The following is a 12,501-nucleotide window of genomic DNA, read 5'->3' as shown; positions in this document are numbered from 1 at the left end:
ACGGGTTCATGCCCCGGTCCGGGAAAATCCCACATGCCGCGGAGCGGCTAGGCCCGTGAGCCATGGCCGCTGAGCCTGCGCATCCGGAGCCTGTGCTTCTCAACGGGAGAGGCCACAACAGTGAGAGGCCCGCGTACCGCAAAAAAAAAAAAAAAAAAAAAAAATATATATATATATATATATATATTTATCGACAAATTTGACATTACTCCCCAAAAGAGGAGCCTAATGCACTGCTCCTTAAGAGTAGGTTGGATTTAGTGGCTGACTTCTAATAAACAGAATAAGGCAGAAGTGACATGTGACTCGGTCATAAAAGGCAGAGGCTTCCTCCTTGCTCCCTGACTCAGGTCACTCACTCACTGGGGAAAGCCAGCTGCCTTATTGTCAGGACATTTCTCAGGCAGCCCTGTGGCAAGGTCCACGTGGCAAGGAACTAAATCCTGCCAACAGCCACGCAAGTGAGTCATGTTGGAAATGCCTTCAGATGACTGCAACCTCACGAGTGACCATGAGCCAGAAGTACTTCACTAAGCTGCTTCCAGTTTCTGACCTACAACAATGCTGAGATAATGTATTTTAAGCTACTTTGTTTGGGGATAGTTTAGTGCATCATAACACATAATTAATACAGCCATGATAAGTAAATTATTCGAGATACACACTGTCTCCTCTTACTCATTACCCATTCACTTCTCAACCAACTACGGTCTGGCTTCTGTTCTTGCCACACAGAAACTGCTCTCATCAAGATCATCAGAGATCTTTGTGTTGCCAAATCCAATTACATCTCTCTCTGCTCTCCTCTCACTTGAGTTCTCAGCAGCATTTGGCATTTTTTCCTCTTCCTTCCTTCTTGAAACACGCTTCTGCCTTGGCTTTTGCAATACTATTCTCCTCTTTCTTCCCTCATTATCCCTTTTTTGACTCCTTTGCTGTTTCCTGTACCTCATCCAAATAGAAATATAATGGTTCTTGAGGGCCAAAATTGGGTGCTTTCCTCTTTCCTCTCTCCCTTTCATTCTAATGGGTTTACATACCGCCTGTATGTAAAGTAATTTGGATTACTACAAAATGAAGTGTATCTTTCAAATATAAATACAGGCAGATACAAATACATATTCTTGTTCTTCCCCTTTACTTCACAAAAGGTAGCAGACTACACACCGTTCTGCACATTTCTTTTTTTCAAATGTTCTAAAATCCATATTCTCTTTTTTCTGAAACAGCTTTATTGAGATATAACCACATTCTCTTTTGTGATTTGTTGCTCTCTCCCTCTATCACTCTGGTCAAGATTCACTAATATGAATGATCTTTTTAAATTAAAAATTGTATGATAACAAACACGATGAAAATACATGGTTTAAAATGTTCAGACATCATAAGCCTTACAAAACAAAAGCAAAGTCTCCTTCCACGATCACTGACCTCCCCAATCTCCATGACCCCAATCTCATGTATCGACTCTTCAGTTTGTGTCATAGACTGTTTCTATGCATATCATACACATGCAAAACAGAGAATTCCTCTCATGTTTCCACCATAGGATGATATGTATGTACATTCTGCATCCCCCTGAATGGTACTTTGATTATCCATGGTGTTGGATTAACTAGATTTATGTACTGCACTTATTGTTTAGACATACATGCTTCCATTCGGTCCTATTAGCTCTTTGAGGAGCCCCACTGTATACGTAAGAAAGGCCCAGAGGGAATAAGTGATTTCTAAAGACTAAAGAGTCACTTCCACACAGAACTGGGACTTGACCTCAGGACTTTTGAATTCGTTTGTCCTGCTCTTTCAATGACAGTAAGTCCCTTTTTATGACACTGATGTACTCAGTGGTCTCTGCACCAAGCCAATTTGGCCTCTTGACAGGGTTTGAGTGACCATTACACTCAAAGATTAGCCTTCAAAGATTAGATATGGATGAGGGGCTATGGGTCCCTTTCCCCACAATCTCACTGCCAGGCAGTATGTTTCAATAAACACAAAGCTCAAACTCAAATCTGTCACACACAAATGTTCATTACCAAGGAGGCATGAAAATCATCCTGTGATCCGTTGTTCTGTAAAGTCAGTGAAGTCCCAGCTCTGTCCCGTGTATTTCAATAAGCACATGACAGAAAGTTTCAGTCTGAGACTAAGTTCTGAAGGGAGGATTCAGCTCACTTCAGATCAGAAAGCAGAATCTTCCTTGGTCAGTAGTGTGGACACAGCATACAACAGTGTTCTAGAGCTGGTGCTATGGTCTGAACATTTTGTCCCACCCCAGATTCATATGTTGAAATCCTAACCTCCAAGGTGATGGTATTAGGAGGTGGGACCTTCGGAGGTGATTAGCTTATGAGGGTGGAACGCTCATGAGCGGCACTAGTGCCTTTTTAAAAAAATTTTTATTTATTTATTTATTATTTTTGGCTGTGTTGGGTCTTCGTTTCTGTGTGAGGGCTTTCTCTAGTTGCAGAGAGTGGGGGCCACTCTTCATCGCGGTGCGCGGGCCTCTCACTATCGTGGCCTCTCCCGTTGCGGAGCACAGGCTCCAGACGTGCAGGCTCAGTAGCTGTGGCTCACGGGCCTAGTTGCTCCGTGGCATGTGGGATCCTCCCAGACCAGGGTTCGAACCCGTGTCCCCTGCACTGGCAGGCAGATTCTCAACCACTGCGCCACCAGGAAAGTCCACTAGTGCCCTTTTAAGAGACCCTACAGAACTCCCTTGTTTCTTTCACTATGTTAAGACACAGCAAAAAGACAGCAGTCTAGGAAGCAGTTTCTCACTTGACACTGAATCTGCTGGCAACTTGATCTTGGACTGCCCAGCCTCCAGAATGTGAGAAATAAATGTTTCTTGTTTCTAAACCACTCAGTTTATAGGTTTTTTGTTATAGCAGCCTGAATGGACTAAGACAGCCAAGAACCCACTTCACTGGTTTGAGTATGCTGGCTTCCTTGTTCTTGTTCTTACTCTAGGCAGAGCTGGAGCTGCTTAGATTGATACAATATGTCTTGCTAATCCACATATTTTGGACAAAACTAGCTTTACCTTGAATAATTATCTCTAATATCTCTTGAGCTAATGAGTGAACTCTCCAGGTGCAGATTTTGATGGTGACACATGATATGGTGATGTCCAAAGTTTGGACTTCTTTAATGCTAACTAACCAGGTTAGGGGTCTGAATCACTGATTATGGTATTCAGATGATAACTATCCACGTTTAAGGTTTAAAGTCAATACACACACACACACACACACACACACACACACACACTCCTCTGCCTAACGTGAAGAAATTTAAAACAAATTATAGATGACACAGCACCTGCAATCAATTGCCCAAGAATATATCTCTTTTCTTACCCTCTTCTTCATGCTATGCTGGGAGCAACAAACGCGGCGAAATAGGAACAAGTACTCTAGGGTCAGTAGGTCTCAATCCAAATGGAATTTCTGACACTTCTTAGTTATGTAACCTTACGTAAGTTATCACGTAACTTCTCTAAGCCTCACTTTCCTTATCTGTAAAATGAGGATAATAAGAAGTAATATGATAAAGCATGCAAAATGCTTAGTACATAGGAACAATTACTACTATTTCATCATCCTTTCTTTTTATTCTCCCAATATTTACTTCTCCCAAGTCCATATCTTGCATCCACCCACCTAATCAATTTTTAGAGGTTAACTATTAAGTGCAAAGTCCTGTGGCTGGCACTGGAAGACCCAGTGATCAATGCGATGGGGGTCTCTCCCTACAATTAACCTACACTCTCAGGTGGAGGAGGTTCAGATTTAAATGATGGTTAATGCTTATTGGCTTCTTACAATGTACCAAGCACAGTGGTGAGCACTTTGCTCTCATCATAACATTTGATTTTAAGCCACGTATGAGGCAGACATTCTTTTACAAAATAGGAATCTGCAGGGCAGGAAAGTTGAGCACATTATCCAAGCTAGATATAACCCAGGTAGCCTGAGCCTTAAACTCTGGACGCACGCCTGCACCACGCCTCCTGGCCCCTCAGCTTTGGGAGCACTCCTCTCTTCTTCATATCTCTCCTCCTATGTCCTCATGAAAACAGCATTCAATTCCTCCTCTGCTTGAACTCTTTTAAAATTAATCTTAGAAATAACGATCTTACCAATACAACTCCAGATGTTACAGTGTTCCTCTAGTAGCCCTTCTTCCACAGCACAGTTAAGGAAGGGCACAGGGTCTGGAGCCAGACTGCCTGACTGCCACTCTCCAGCTGTGTGACCTAGGGCAAATTACACAGCTACCCTGTGTCTTGGTTTTCTCACCTATAAAATTGGGATGTTACCTACCTCAGAGAAGTACCGAGAATCAAAAGTAGGCAAAGTTCTAAGCACAGTCCAAGGCACATAGTGAGTGCTGCATAAATGGAAGGCTTTATTATCCTACAGTAATTATGTATTCAGATTACATTCATGTACCCCACAGGTCAGAAACCTCCTTTTCTTTCCTTAATATCGCCAGTCCTGTATTCTCTCAAACACGTTTACTCAGTTAAACTCAACAGATCTAGTACTATTTCTTTCTGTTGGTAAATAAAAACAGATCATGCTTGAAGATGCTACTTTGCTCTGCCCAAACTCAAGTCTTCCTCACCTTCCGCCCCTCTCCCTCCAACCTGGTCGTCATCCTTCCGTTTATCACTGTTCCCTGTGTCGAGGGATCAATTCACCGTCTCATATTACTCTTTGCCTTCCACAAACGCAAAGTTTCGAGCTCTGAACTCTAGCTCCCCGCGCTCCCCCGCCCCTCCAGTTTCCACTTCAGGCCACACGAGGCGATGAGGTAGAACTCCGCAGCTTTGGGCAGCAAATCGCCTCCTCTATCGTCCCAGCAACCGGTGGGATCTTGCCGAAGCTGCCAAGAGAACACCAGACCTTAACCCAGGGCTACGGCTCCCGTCTCTGTATTTTGAGCCTTGAAGGATAAAAGAATCCCGCGAGTAAATGTTTCCTTGAACCTCGAGCATAAAGGTAGCTTTGATTCACGCGGATAAAGATGGCCTTGAACCTTTAGGGGCGGCGCGGCGGGGCGGGGCGGCGCGGCGGGGCGGGGCGGGGCGGGACAACATGACCTTAGCCCAACGCCCGGGCAGCGCACCAGCCCGGGAGGAAACGACGGGCGGGGTGGGCACCACCAGGGGCGGGGCAGGCGCCAGCCCGCAGCGCCTCCCCAGCGCCTGCGCTCGCGTGTCGCGCCCCAAGACCATGGGGAAGCTGGTGGCGCTTACCCTGCTGGGCGCCGGCCTGGCCCTAATCGGGGAGAGGTTAATGACGCTTAGGTGAGTTAGCATCTTGATGGGAACATCCTCGGCTCCTATTCTCTTCTTCCTAGTTAGGTTAAGGGCTGCCCGGTGCCGCCTTCCTATAGCGGTAAGAATGAGCAGTTTGGGACCCCATTCCTCAATCCCACCTAGCAAACTGTCCCTTGAGAAGCGCACATAGAGTGAGCTGACTTCTTGCCTTTCCTAAGATGGTGGGGCAGAAATGCCGCCCCGCACCCGCCCCTTTCCCAGGTCGCCCTTAGCATTCAGCTCCTGTACAAACTAACTCTTTTGGAAGCCCTGAACTTGGGGTAGGGAGCCAGGCTATAAGCTGGATGTTTTTTGGCCGACTCAGAGGTTGCCCAAGGCAAGTTCCACACTGAGGAGTACTGGGTTACCAACTCATCCCGGATTAAAAGAGCTAGGTGGACAGCAGGGAAATGAGCCAAAACCTGCAGGGGGAACCTGGCATTTTGCAGGTATCTGACCTTTTGAGGTGGAAGATCTCCTGGTGATAGCCATCCCAGAAATATCTCAGGAAAAGTTAATACTGGGCTGGTAAGAAGAAACGTTAGGTGATGATGTGCATTTCTGGGTGAATCTATTAGCCTCTACTTGCCTTCCAATTGTCTTTGGGTTGTTTTTATTTATTTCTCTAAGTAGAAACTGGTCGTCTCCTCAGAGGTTCACGTCTAGAATCTACTGAGGAGCCTAATGCCTTTTTTTTTTGCCTCTTAATTTATTTATTTATTTATTTTTGGCTGTGTTGGGTCTTCGCGCTGCTGCGCTGGCTTTGTCTAGTTGCGGAGAGCGGGGACTACTGTTTGTTGCTGTGTGCAGGCTTCTCCTTGCGGTGGCTTCTCTTGTTGCAGAGCAACGGGCTCTAGGCACGCCAGCTTCAGTAGTTATGGCACGCAGCCTCAGTAGTTGTGGCTCACGGGCTCTAGAGCGCAGGCTCAGTAGTTGTGGTGCAGGGGCTTAGTTGCTCTGCGGCGTGTGGGACCTTCCCTGACCAGGGCTTGAACCCATGTGCCCTGCATTGGCAGGCGGATTCTTAACCACTGCGCCACAAGGGAATTCCCGAGCCTAATGCCTTTTGATAATACTTCCTAGTTCAGCTTGAAAGAGTTTATTGTTACATTTGCTCCCAATGCACCCAAGTGAGAGAATCATAAAAAAATAATAATTATTATAATTTTTATAATAATTATATTATTATATATTATTATTATATAATAATAATTATAATAATTATAAAGCTGATCTAAGGTGTATTTTTCTTAAAGTGACAGTAGGATAAGTCTACGTGTAGAATCTTCCTGAATACAATTTAATAAAAATGTAAAATTATTCCTGGTATTTAGAAGAATGTTTCACTGTGGAAACAAAAACACTATTCAGAAATAGTTTGGCCAATTGTTTAAATTGTGGTCAGTTTAATGAATTTAAATACTTGCAAAGTAAATTAGCGTAAAAATTTAAAAATAATAAAGTTAAAGCAAAAGTTACAGGGTTTAGTTATTAAAATACCCTGTTGAATTTGGGAAAGCAGTAGGGGGCACAGGGATCAAAAGGCAAAACTATAGGGGGTTAAGGGAACCAAAGTGCAGATTTATAATAGGCAATACTTTAGCACATTAAATAATATTATTTTGTGCATTTAAATTAATAATATTTATTTACTATTAAATAAGTAATATAGGCACATTACCCAGATAATGTCCACATTATATAAATAAATAAAAGGAGATGTTTACTTATTTGTGATATCATCCATAAATGATGAGAAAGAGAGTTAATGAATATGAAGGTGATTAAAGACCATGTTTAGACATTGATTTTGGATGTTGTACATTGACCTCCAGTGTTTTTATCTTCTGCAGAGAAAGAACTAATGCATATCGAGAAGTGGAGCCAGTAGAACCCCAGAACTGCCACCTTATTGAGGGACTTGGTATGTATGTGACAGTACAATTTCTTGGTACCATCCACCTGACAGAGGCTGCCAGCTAATTTAATTTGCTGCTACTACTTAAACCCTCCTATTGAGCCTTCAGCCTCATCAGCTTTACCCAAGCTACCTCATCCCACATCTCCAAGACGTCTCCTAAATGTCAAAATCTGTGGCTTTTTCTCAGTCCTCCTTCTTACTGACATCTCTCAGTCATTTGAAAAATGTTATTGACTACTCTTTGGTTGGTCCCTCACTGAACTGTGCTCCTGTCCCTTCTGTGAAATTTCACTTCCTTCTCTGTCTTCTTCTGTTGCTTATCTTACTTCTTTTTTTTCTTCTCCCCTCTCCTTGATGATATTCCTAACTTCAAGTGTCACTTCCTTCAAAATTTATCTGCAAGTACTAAGAGGAATATGACTTAGCTCTTATTCTCAAGAACTTCACAACCGACTGAGTTTTTTTTTTTTTAATTAATTGAAAATCCATAGCTGGATCCCTAATCACTCAAACTGCAGGCCTTCTTTTCCCATCTGAAATCTACTTTACCTTTCTGTCATTTCCTCCCTCATACCCCCACCTATAACCAGCTCTTCTTCTAGACTTCTCCTAAGCATGGTACCCGCATTGTCAAAGAGACTCAGTTCAAAATTTAGCAACCATTTGTTGTCCCCTCATCGCTCACTGTTTCACGTGAGATATGTTGGCCTCTCCTGGGCCGCCACACAGAGCTGATCTCATTTACTCCTTACTGCCTCAACTGCTTATTCTGGCTCCAAGTCTTTCACTCTCCCTGACAATACTACTAGAAAAACAAAATTCTAGCTAGATTCTGTTCACTGTTCTGGCAATGTGTTCTTTCATTTTCTCACCTTTGCTCATGAAATTACCCCCATGATTTCTTCATCTCTGCTGGCTGAAATCAGCTGGAAACTCCTCTCATACCTCTGAACTCTCACAGCACTCTGAAACTCTGATTCACTTGTGACACCTACTACATGCTTTATTTTAGAGCCAGCAGTGTTCTTTTCTTTCTCTCACAATCAGACTGTAAACCTCCTAGGGTCAGGGACTGTGATTTATTTCAGTATGTGACAGGATGAAAGCATAGTTTATTGTGACATAAGATATATATATATATTATATAGCTCTCCAAGATATGTTACTTATATATATATATGTATATATTTTTTCTGATATACATATATATCAGAAAAAATAAGAGCCCTTTTGATTTTAGTTTTCTGCCCTTTTTCCCTCTCAACTTCTAAAAAAAGAAGAGCATTAGCCTGGTACTTGTGCTCACTGGTCTTAGATGAGGTCTGTGCTGCCAGCTAGAAAGCAGAATGAACTGATGACAAACTACTTCCTGAGTTTGGTTTTTAAAAACCTGAGCTCCTTCAAGGGATTCTGATGGAGATGGGAGAAGAATATGTGGGTTTTCTGAATAACAGGGACCTTTGCCCCATTCTGGGGGAAGATCAAGACCTAGGAAGGAATGGTTAGAAAGTATCTTTAGGGAGGCTGGATCCTTTATACCGTGTGTCACAGCCCGAGCAAAGGTTATATGCGTACACACGCAGGACGTGGAAGTGGCGAAATTGTCTAAGTTAAAGGGACCACATGGGCTTGGCAGTGAGTAATTCAGTGGTGACTAGCGTAGAATAAAGGCCAGATGGACTTGCCCAAATATTCAGCTTCGTTTTAAAAGTCACCACCTATGGTACCTGCACAACCCTGGCAGAGAGACTCAGGTTGAATTTCCCTCCAGTTTAGTGGAACGTGGGCTCAGGGTCAGATTTAATTTGATTTTAAAAATAAGGAAATATAACATTTAATCATTTGTTCACTGTCTTGTGGAGTAATATTCATATTGACTACACATATATCTCTCAAAAGATAAGAGCCCTGCCAAGTAATTTAGAGGGGTAATTAGACTAGATCATTTCTAATATCTAGTCCAACTTTCAGATTGTATGATTCAAACAGACTTGAGAAGTTAAAACTAGAGCAGAAGAAAAAACTGTCATGTCACTTCTCATGTCTGTTGGCATGTGTACATTTTGTATTTGTAGAACTAAACAAGTGAGAATGATCATGGGTCATTTGTCAGTAGGACAATATTGCTATATATCTAAAAATAATAATACTGCCTTATCAAAGGCCTAGTGTCTATGAGCTTTCTGCTGAGTCCTTTGGAAACGTTTACATCATCCTCACAACCACCCTATAAGGTGAGTGCTGCCATCTGTCTTTGTAGATTAGGAAACTGACACCCAGAAGAATGAAGTTACTTGCCCAGTGGTCCAGAACTAGAGGGTGACAGGCCTAGATTATGAGCCAGAGCAGTTTTCTTCTATGCCTTGGTACTCTCTGTTGTGTAACACTGCCTTTCTTATCTACTGACAGCACATTTTTATTATGAAGCTTCAGGGAAGTATGATAGCAGCAGAAAACAGAAAATCTGAGGTGCAAAAAGGTGAAATATTAATAAATAGAGCTGACCGAGACAAGGCAGGCTAGATATTGAAATAAAGCTCACTAATAAGATAATACTCGCAAGACCCAACTATTCCAGAGTGAAAAGCTTTATGAAACAATGGAAAACACTAAAGGATTGAAGGCAGGGTGTGGTAGGTAGGCAGTAACAGAGCTGGGGAAAAATTCTGATTTGTGTTTTCTTCAAGACCTAGAGTTTTGTGGTTAATTTTATTGGCGAACAAACTCTTCCTTTTTTTGTTTTCCTTCCCCAGTATTCTTTCTGGGAAGAAAGGTTGAAAGGTGAAATAATTCTAACCTCCGAAAACCATACCTCAAAGATCTTTTTGTGTTATGTTCATCCTTTTAACAAGGCTTTGAGGCTCAAGGATTGTCTTAACTAGGAAGTCGTTTGGTTAATTAGAGCTGCACTTGAAATATGAATAGCTTTATCAGCTTGCCCTTGGCAGGATTATCAAGTAGACAGACAGCCATTGTATGTGGTGTCTTCCTATCTTCCCCTCCATCTCTTTTCCCTCCTATAGCTTCCAGCTTCTCCAAGATATGTTTCTACTCCACGGTAGGTTCCATTTGTTTTCTTAGCTGGCTTTCAGAACCTTCTCTCCAAGGTGTAAAATGAGGATAATATTACTTGATAGTAATTTGGTGTGACATTCTTTCAGGATGTCTGTAGGGAACTATTGGAGGCCAAAGAAATGAAGTTATGCCAACTAATAGGGTTGACAGATTAAAAGGCAGTAGATGCCTATTTGTAAGCCTTGTTTTAGACTTGGCAGTGAGGGTTTTAAGGTTAGTTGTGCACAGGTTAATGAGTATGTGGAGGGGACTCAGGGGTGGGTTCCTGGGGACTCTTACTTCCACAGGTGCCACTGTTTCTGAGATGCATTGGGCCATCATGCAGATGCAGTGTAGGTGGGGGAGGAGGGCAAAGGAGGGTCAGGAGTAAAGTACAGTCAGCTACTAATTCTTTTCCACATCTGAGTGCAAAGCACCAGCTTCCCTACCCTCTGGGTAGAGCAAGTAAAGACAAGCATAGTCCCTTTGGAAAATGCCCACTCCTATTGCAGGTGAATTACTGAAGTGGTTAATGCTATCATGGGAGATATGCGACATGGTGTATGGAAGATAAAAAGACCAAACCAGAGAGTATACAACTCAGGACATCTTCTACTCAGAAATTAACACACACTTGTCAATAATTTAACCTCAAGACAAGACAAAGTTCAAGAAACTAAAGCAGTGTATCATTTTTAGTCAGCATACCAGCTTTTACTGAAAGCTTTTACAGTGAAAAGGCAGGTATTATATTGGGTGCAAGCATACCGTACTGAATAAAACCTGGTCCTTGTTTCCAGGAATCTTACTTTCTAGTAGGACATTAACAAATGCAGGAGGTCGCAGCCCAAGTTTGGAAAATGTCATGGTGGATGCAGTCACAGGTGACTGTATTAGTACATAAAATGGATGCTGAAGCCAAGAGAGGTTGAAAAGGCCGAGAAGGTAGCATACAACTCATCTTTAAGAGCCCGTGATACTCAGCCAAGTGGAGGTGAGGGTGGTGTGGGAAAGGTGTGGGTTGCCAAGAAGCACGTAGCAGCATGTGCTCAGGCATGTAGGTGAATAAGTCTGGCACATTTTAGGAACTGCCGACAGAAGTACTGCAGCACACCTGGAATGGAGAGTGAAGAGTGGGAGCCACAAGAATTGAGACCAGAGCCTCAATTCTGTGGAGAATTTGGGATTTATACTGCCAGCCCTAGTGGACCATTGGTGGGTTTTAAGCAGGGGCATAACAAGGTCAACTTTGCAATTTAAAAAGATGACTGTCAACAGTGCAGAGAATGGTTGTAGGGGAGCAAAGCTGACCCATTTGGAAGCTATTATAGAAATCCAGGAGGGAGTTCTAGAACTTGAAAGACTTGTGATTAGTTAGATTTGGGGAGTAAGGAAAAGGAAAGCATCAAAGATAACTCCAAGGTTCCTACTTTGTGTACTTGGGGGATAGAAGTGTCATCCACGGAAATTGAAATATAGAAAATGGAGCAGATTCAAGAGGGAAATTTCCAGGTCAGTTTGAGACATGTTGAGTATGAGAAATGAAAAGGCCAGGTAGAAATGTCTAATATACAGGTGAATACAGAGGGCTGGAAATTGGGCTTGATTTAGAGATTGGAGAATCAAGAGCATGTGAGTGGAAGCTGAAGCCATGGGCTAGAGTCAATGATGCAGGTAGGATGAGTACTCTGCCCCTAGAAACAACCAAGGGCAGGTAGAGCCTGGGGAGTATCCACATCCAGGATGGAGGTGGGAAGGAGATCGGGCAAAGGGAAACCAAGAAGTGATTGTTTAGAGAAAAAAAAGTGAGAGAAAAAAGTTTGTTCAAAAACTAACCCACCCATATTCAACATGATTTTTAAAATTGCTTTATTCATTTTGCTGGATTCTCCCAAAGTCTATTTTACTCCATGTATAAAAAGCACTAAATCTTTCAGGCCATCAAAATACCATATATAGGTAAATCTTGATTAACTGGATTGCTTAGAAAATAGAAAGCTCTGATTAATGTAATTATTAGGTTACTGGTTGGGGATTAGTTTCAACCTTCAGCATAATCAATATGATTAAATCTCTGTCCTCCAATTTTCAGTGCCTATTGTTTATTATTCTGTTGATTCAAATTTGCATTTTCTTTGGGTTTGTTCCACTTTTCTTTCCCCTGTTCTCCTCTATCCTCTCTCAATTGCCTTTT

The 12,501-nt window shown here is 42.4% G+C and overlaps 1 protein-coding gene across 1 annotated transcript in view; it reads left to right on the top strand.

Annotated features, from left to right (window-relative positions):
- Positions 1-5,239: 5,239 nt before the first annotated feature.
- The window catches only part of PON3 (paraoxonase 3), a 33,402-nt gene continuing 26,140 nt past the window's right edge, over positions 5,240-12,501 (top strand). The window contains exons 1-2 of the mRNA XM_032642995.1: positions 5,240-5,320; positions 7,186-7,256. Of these exons, the coding sequence (XP_032498886.1) occupies positions 5,247-5,320; positions 7,186-7,256 (145 nt within the window). The 5' untranslated portion in view covers positions 5,240-5,246. The remainder of the gene's footprint in view (positions 5,321-7,185; positions 7,257-12,501) is intronic.

This window comes from Phocoena sinus, chromosome 9, assembly GCF_008692025.1.
Source record: "Phocoena sinus isolate mPhoSin1 chromosome 9, mPhoSin1.pri, whole genome shotgun sequence".
Taxonomy (NCBI): domain Eukaryota; kingdom Metazoa; phylum Chordata; class Mammalia; order Artiodactyla; family Phocoenidae; genus Phocoena; species Phocoena sinus.
The sequence above is the reverse complement of the archived record's forward strand: the minus strand, read 5'-3'. Positions and strand labels throughout refer to the sequence as shown.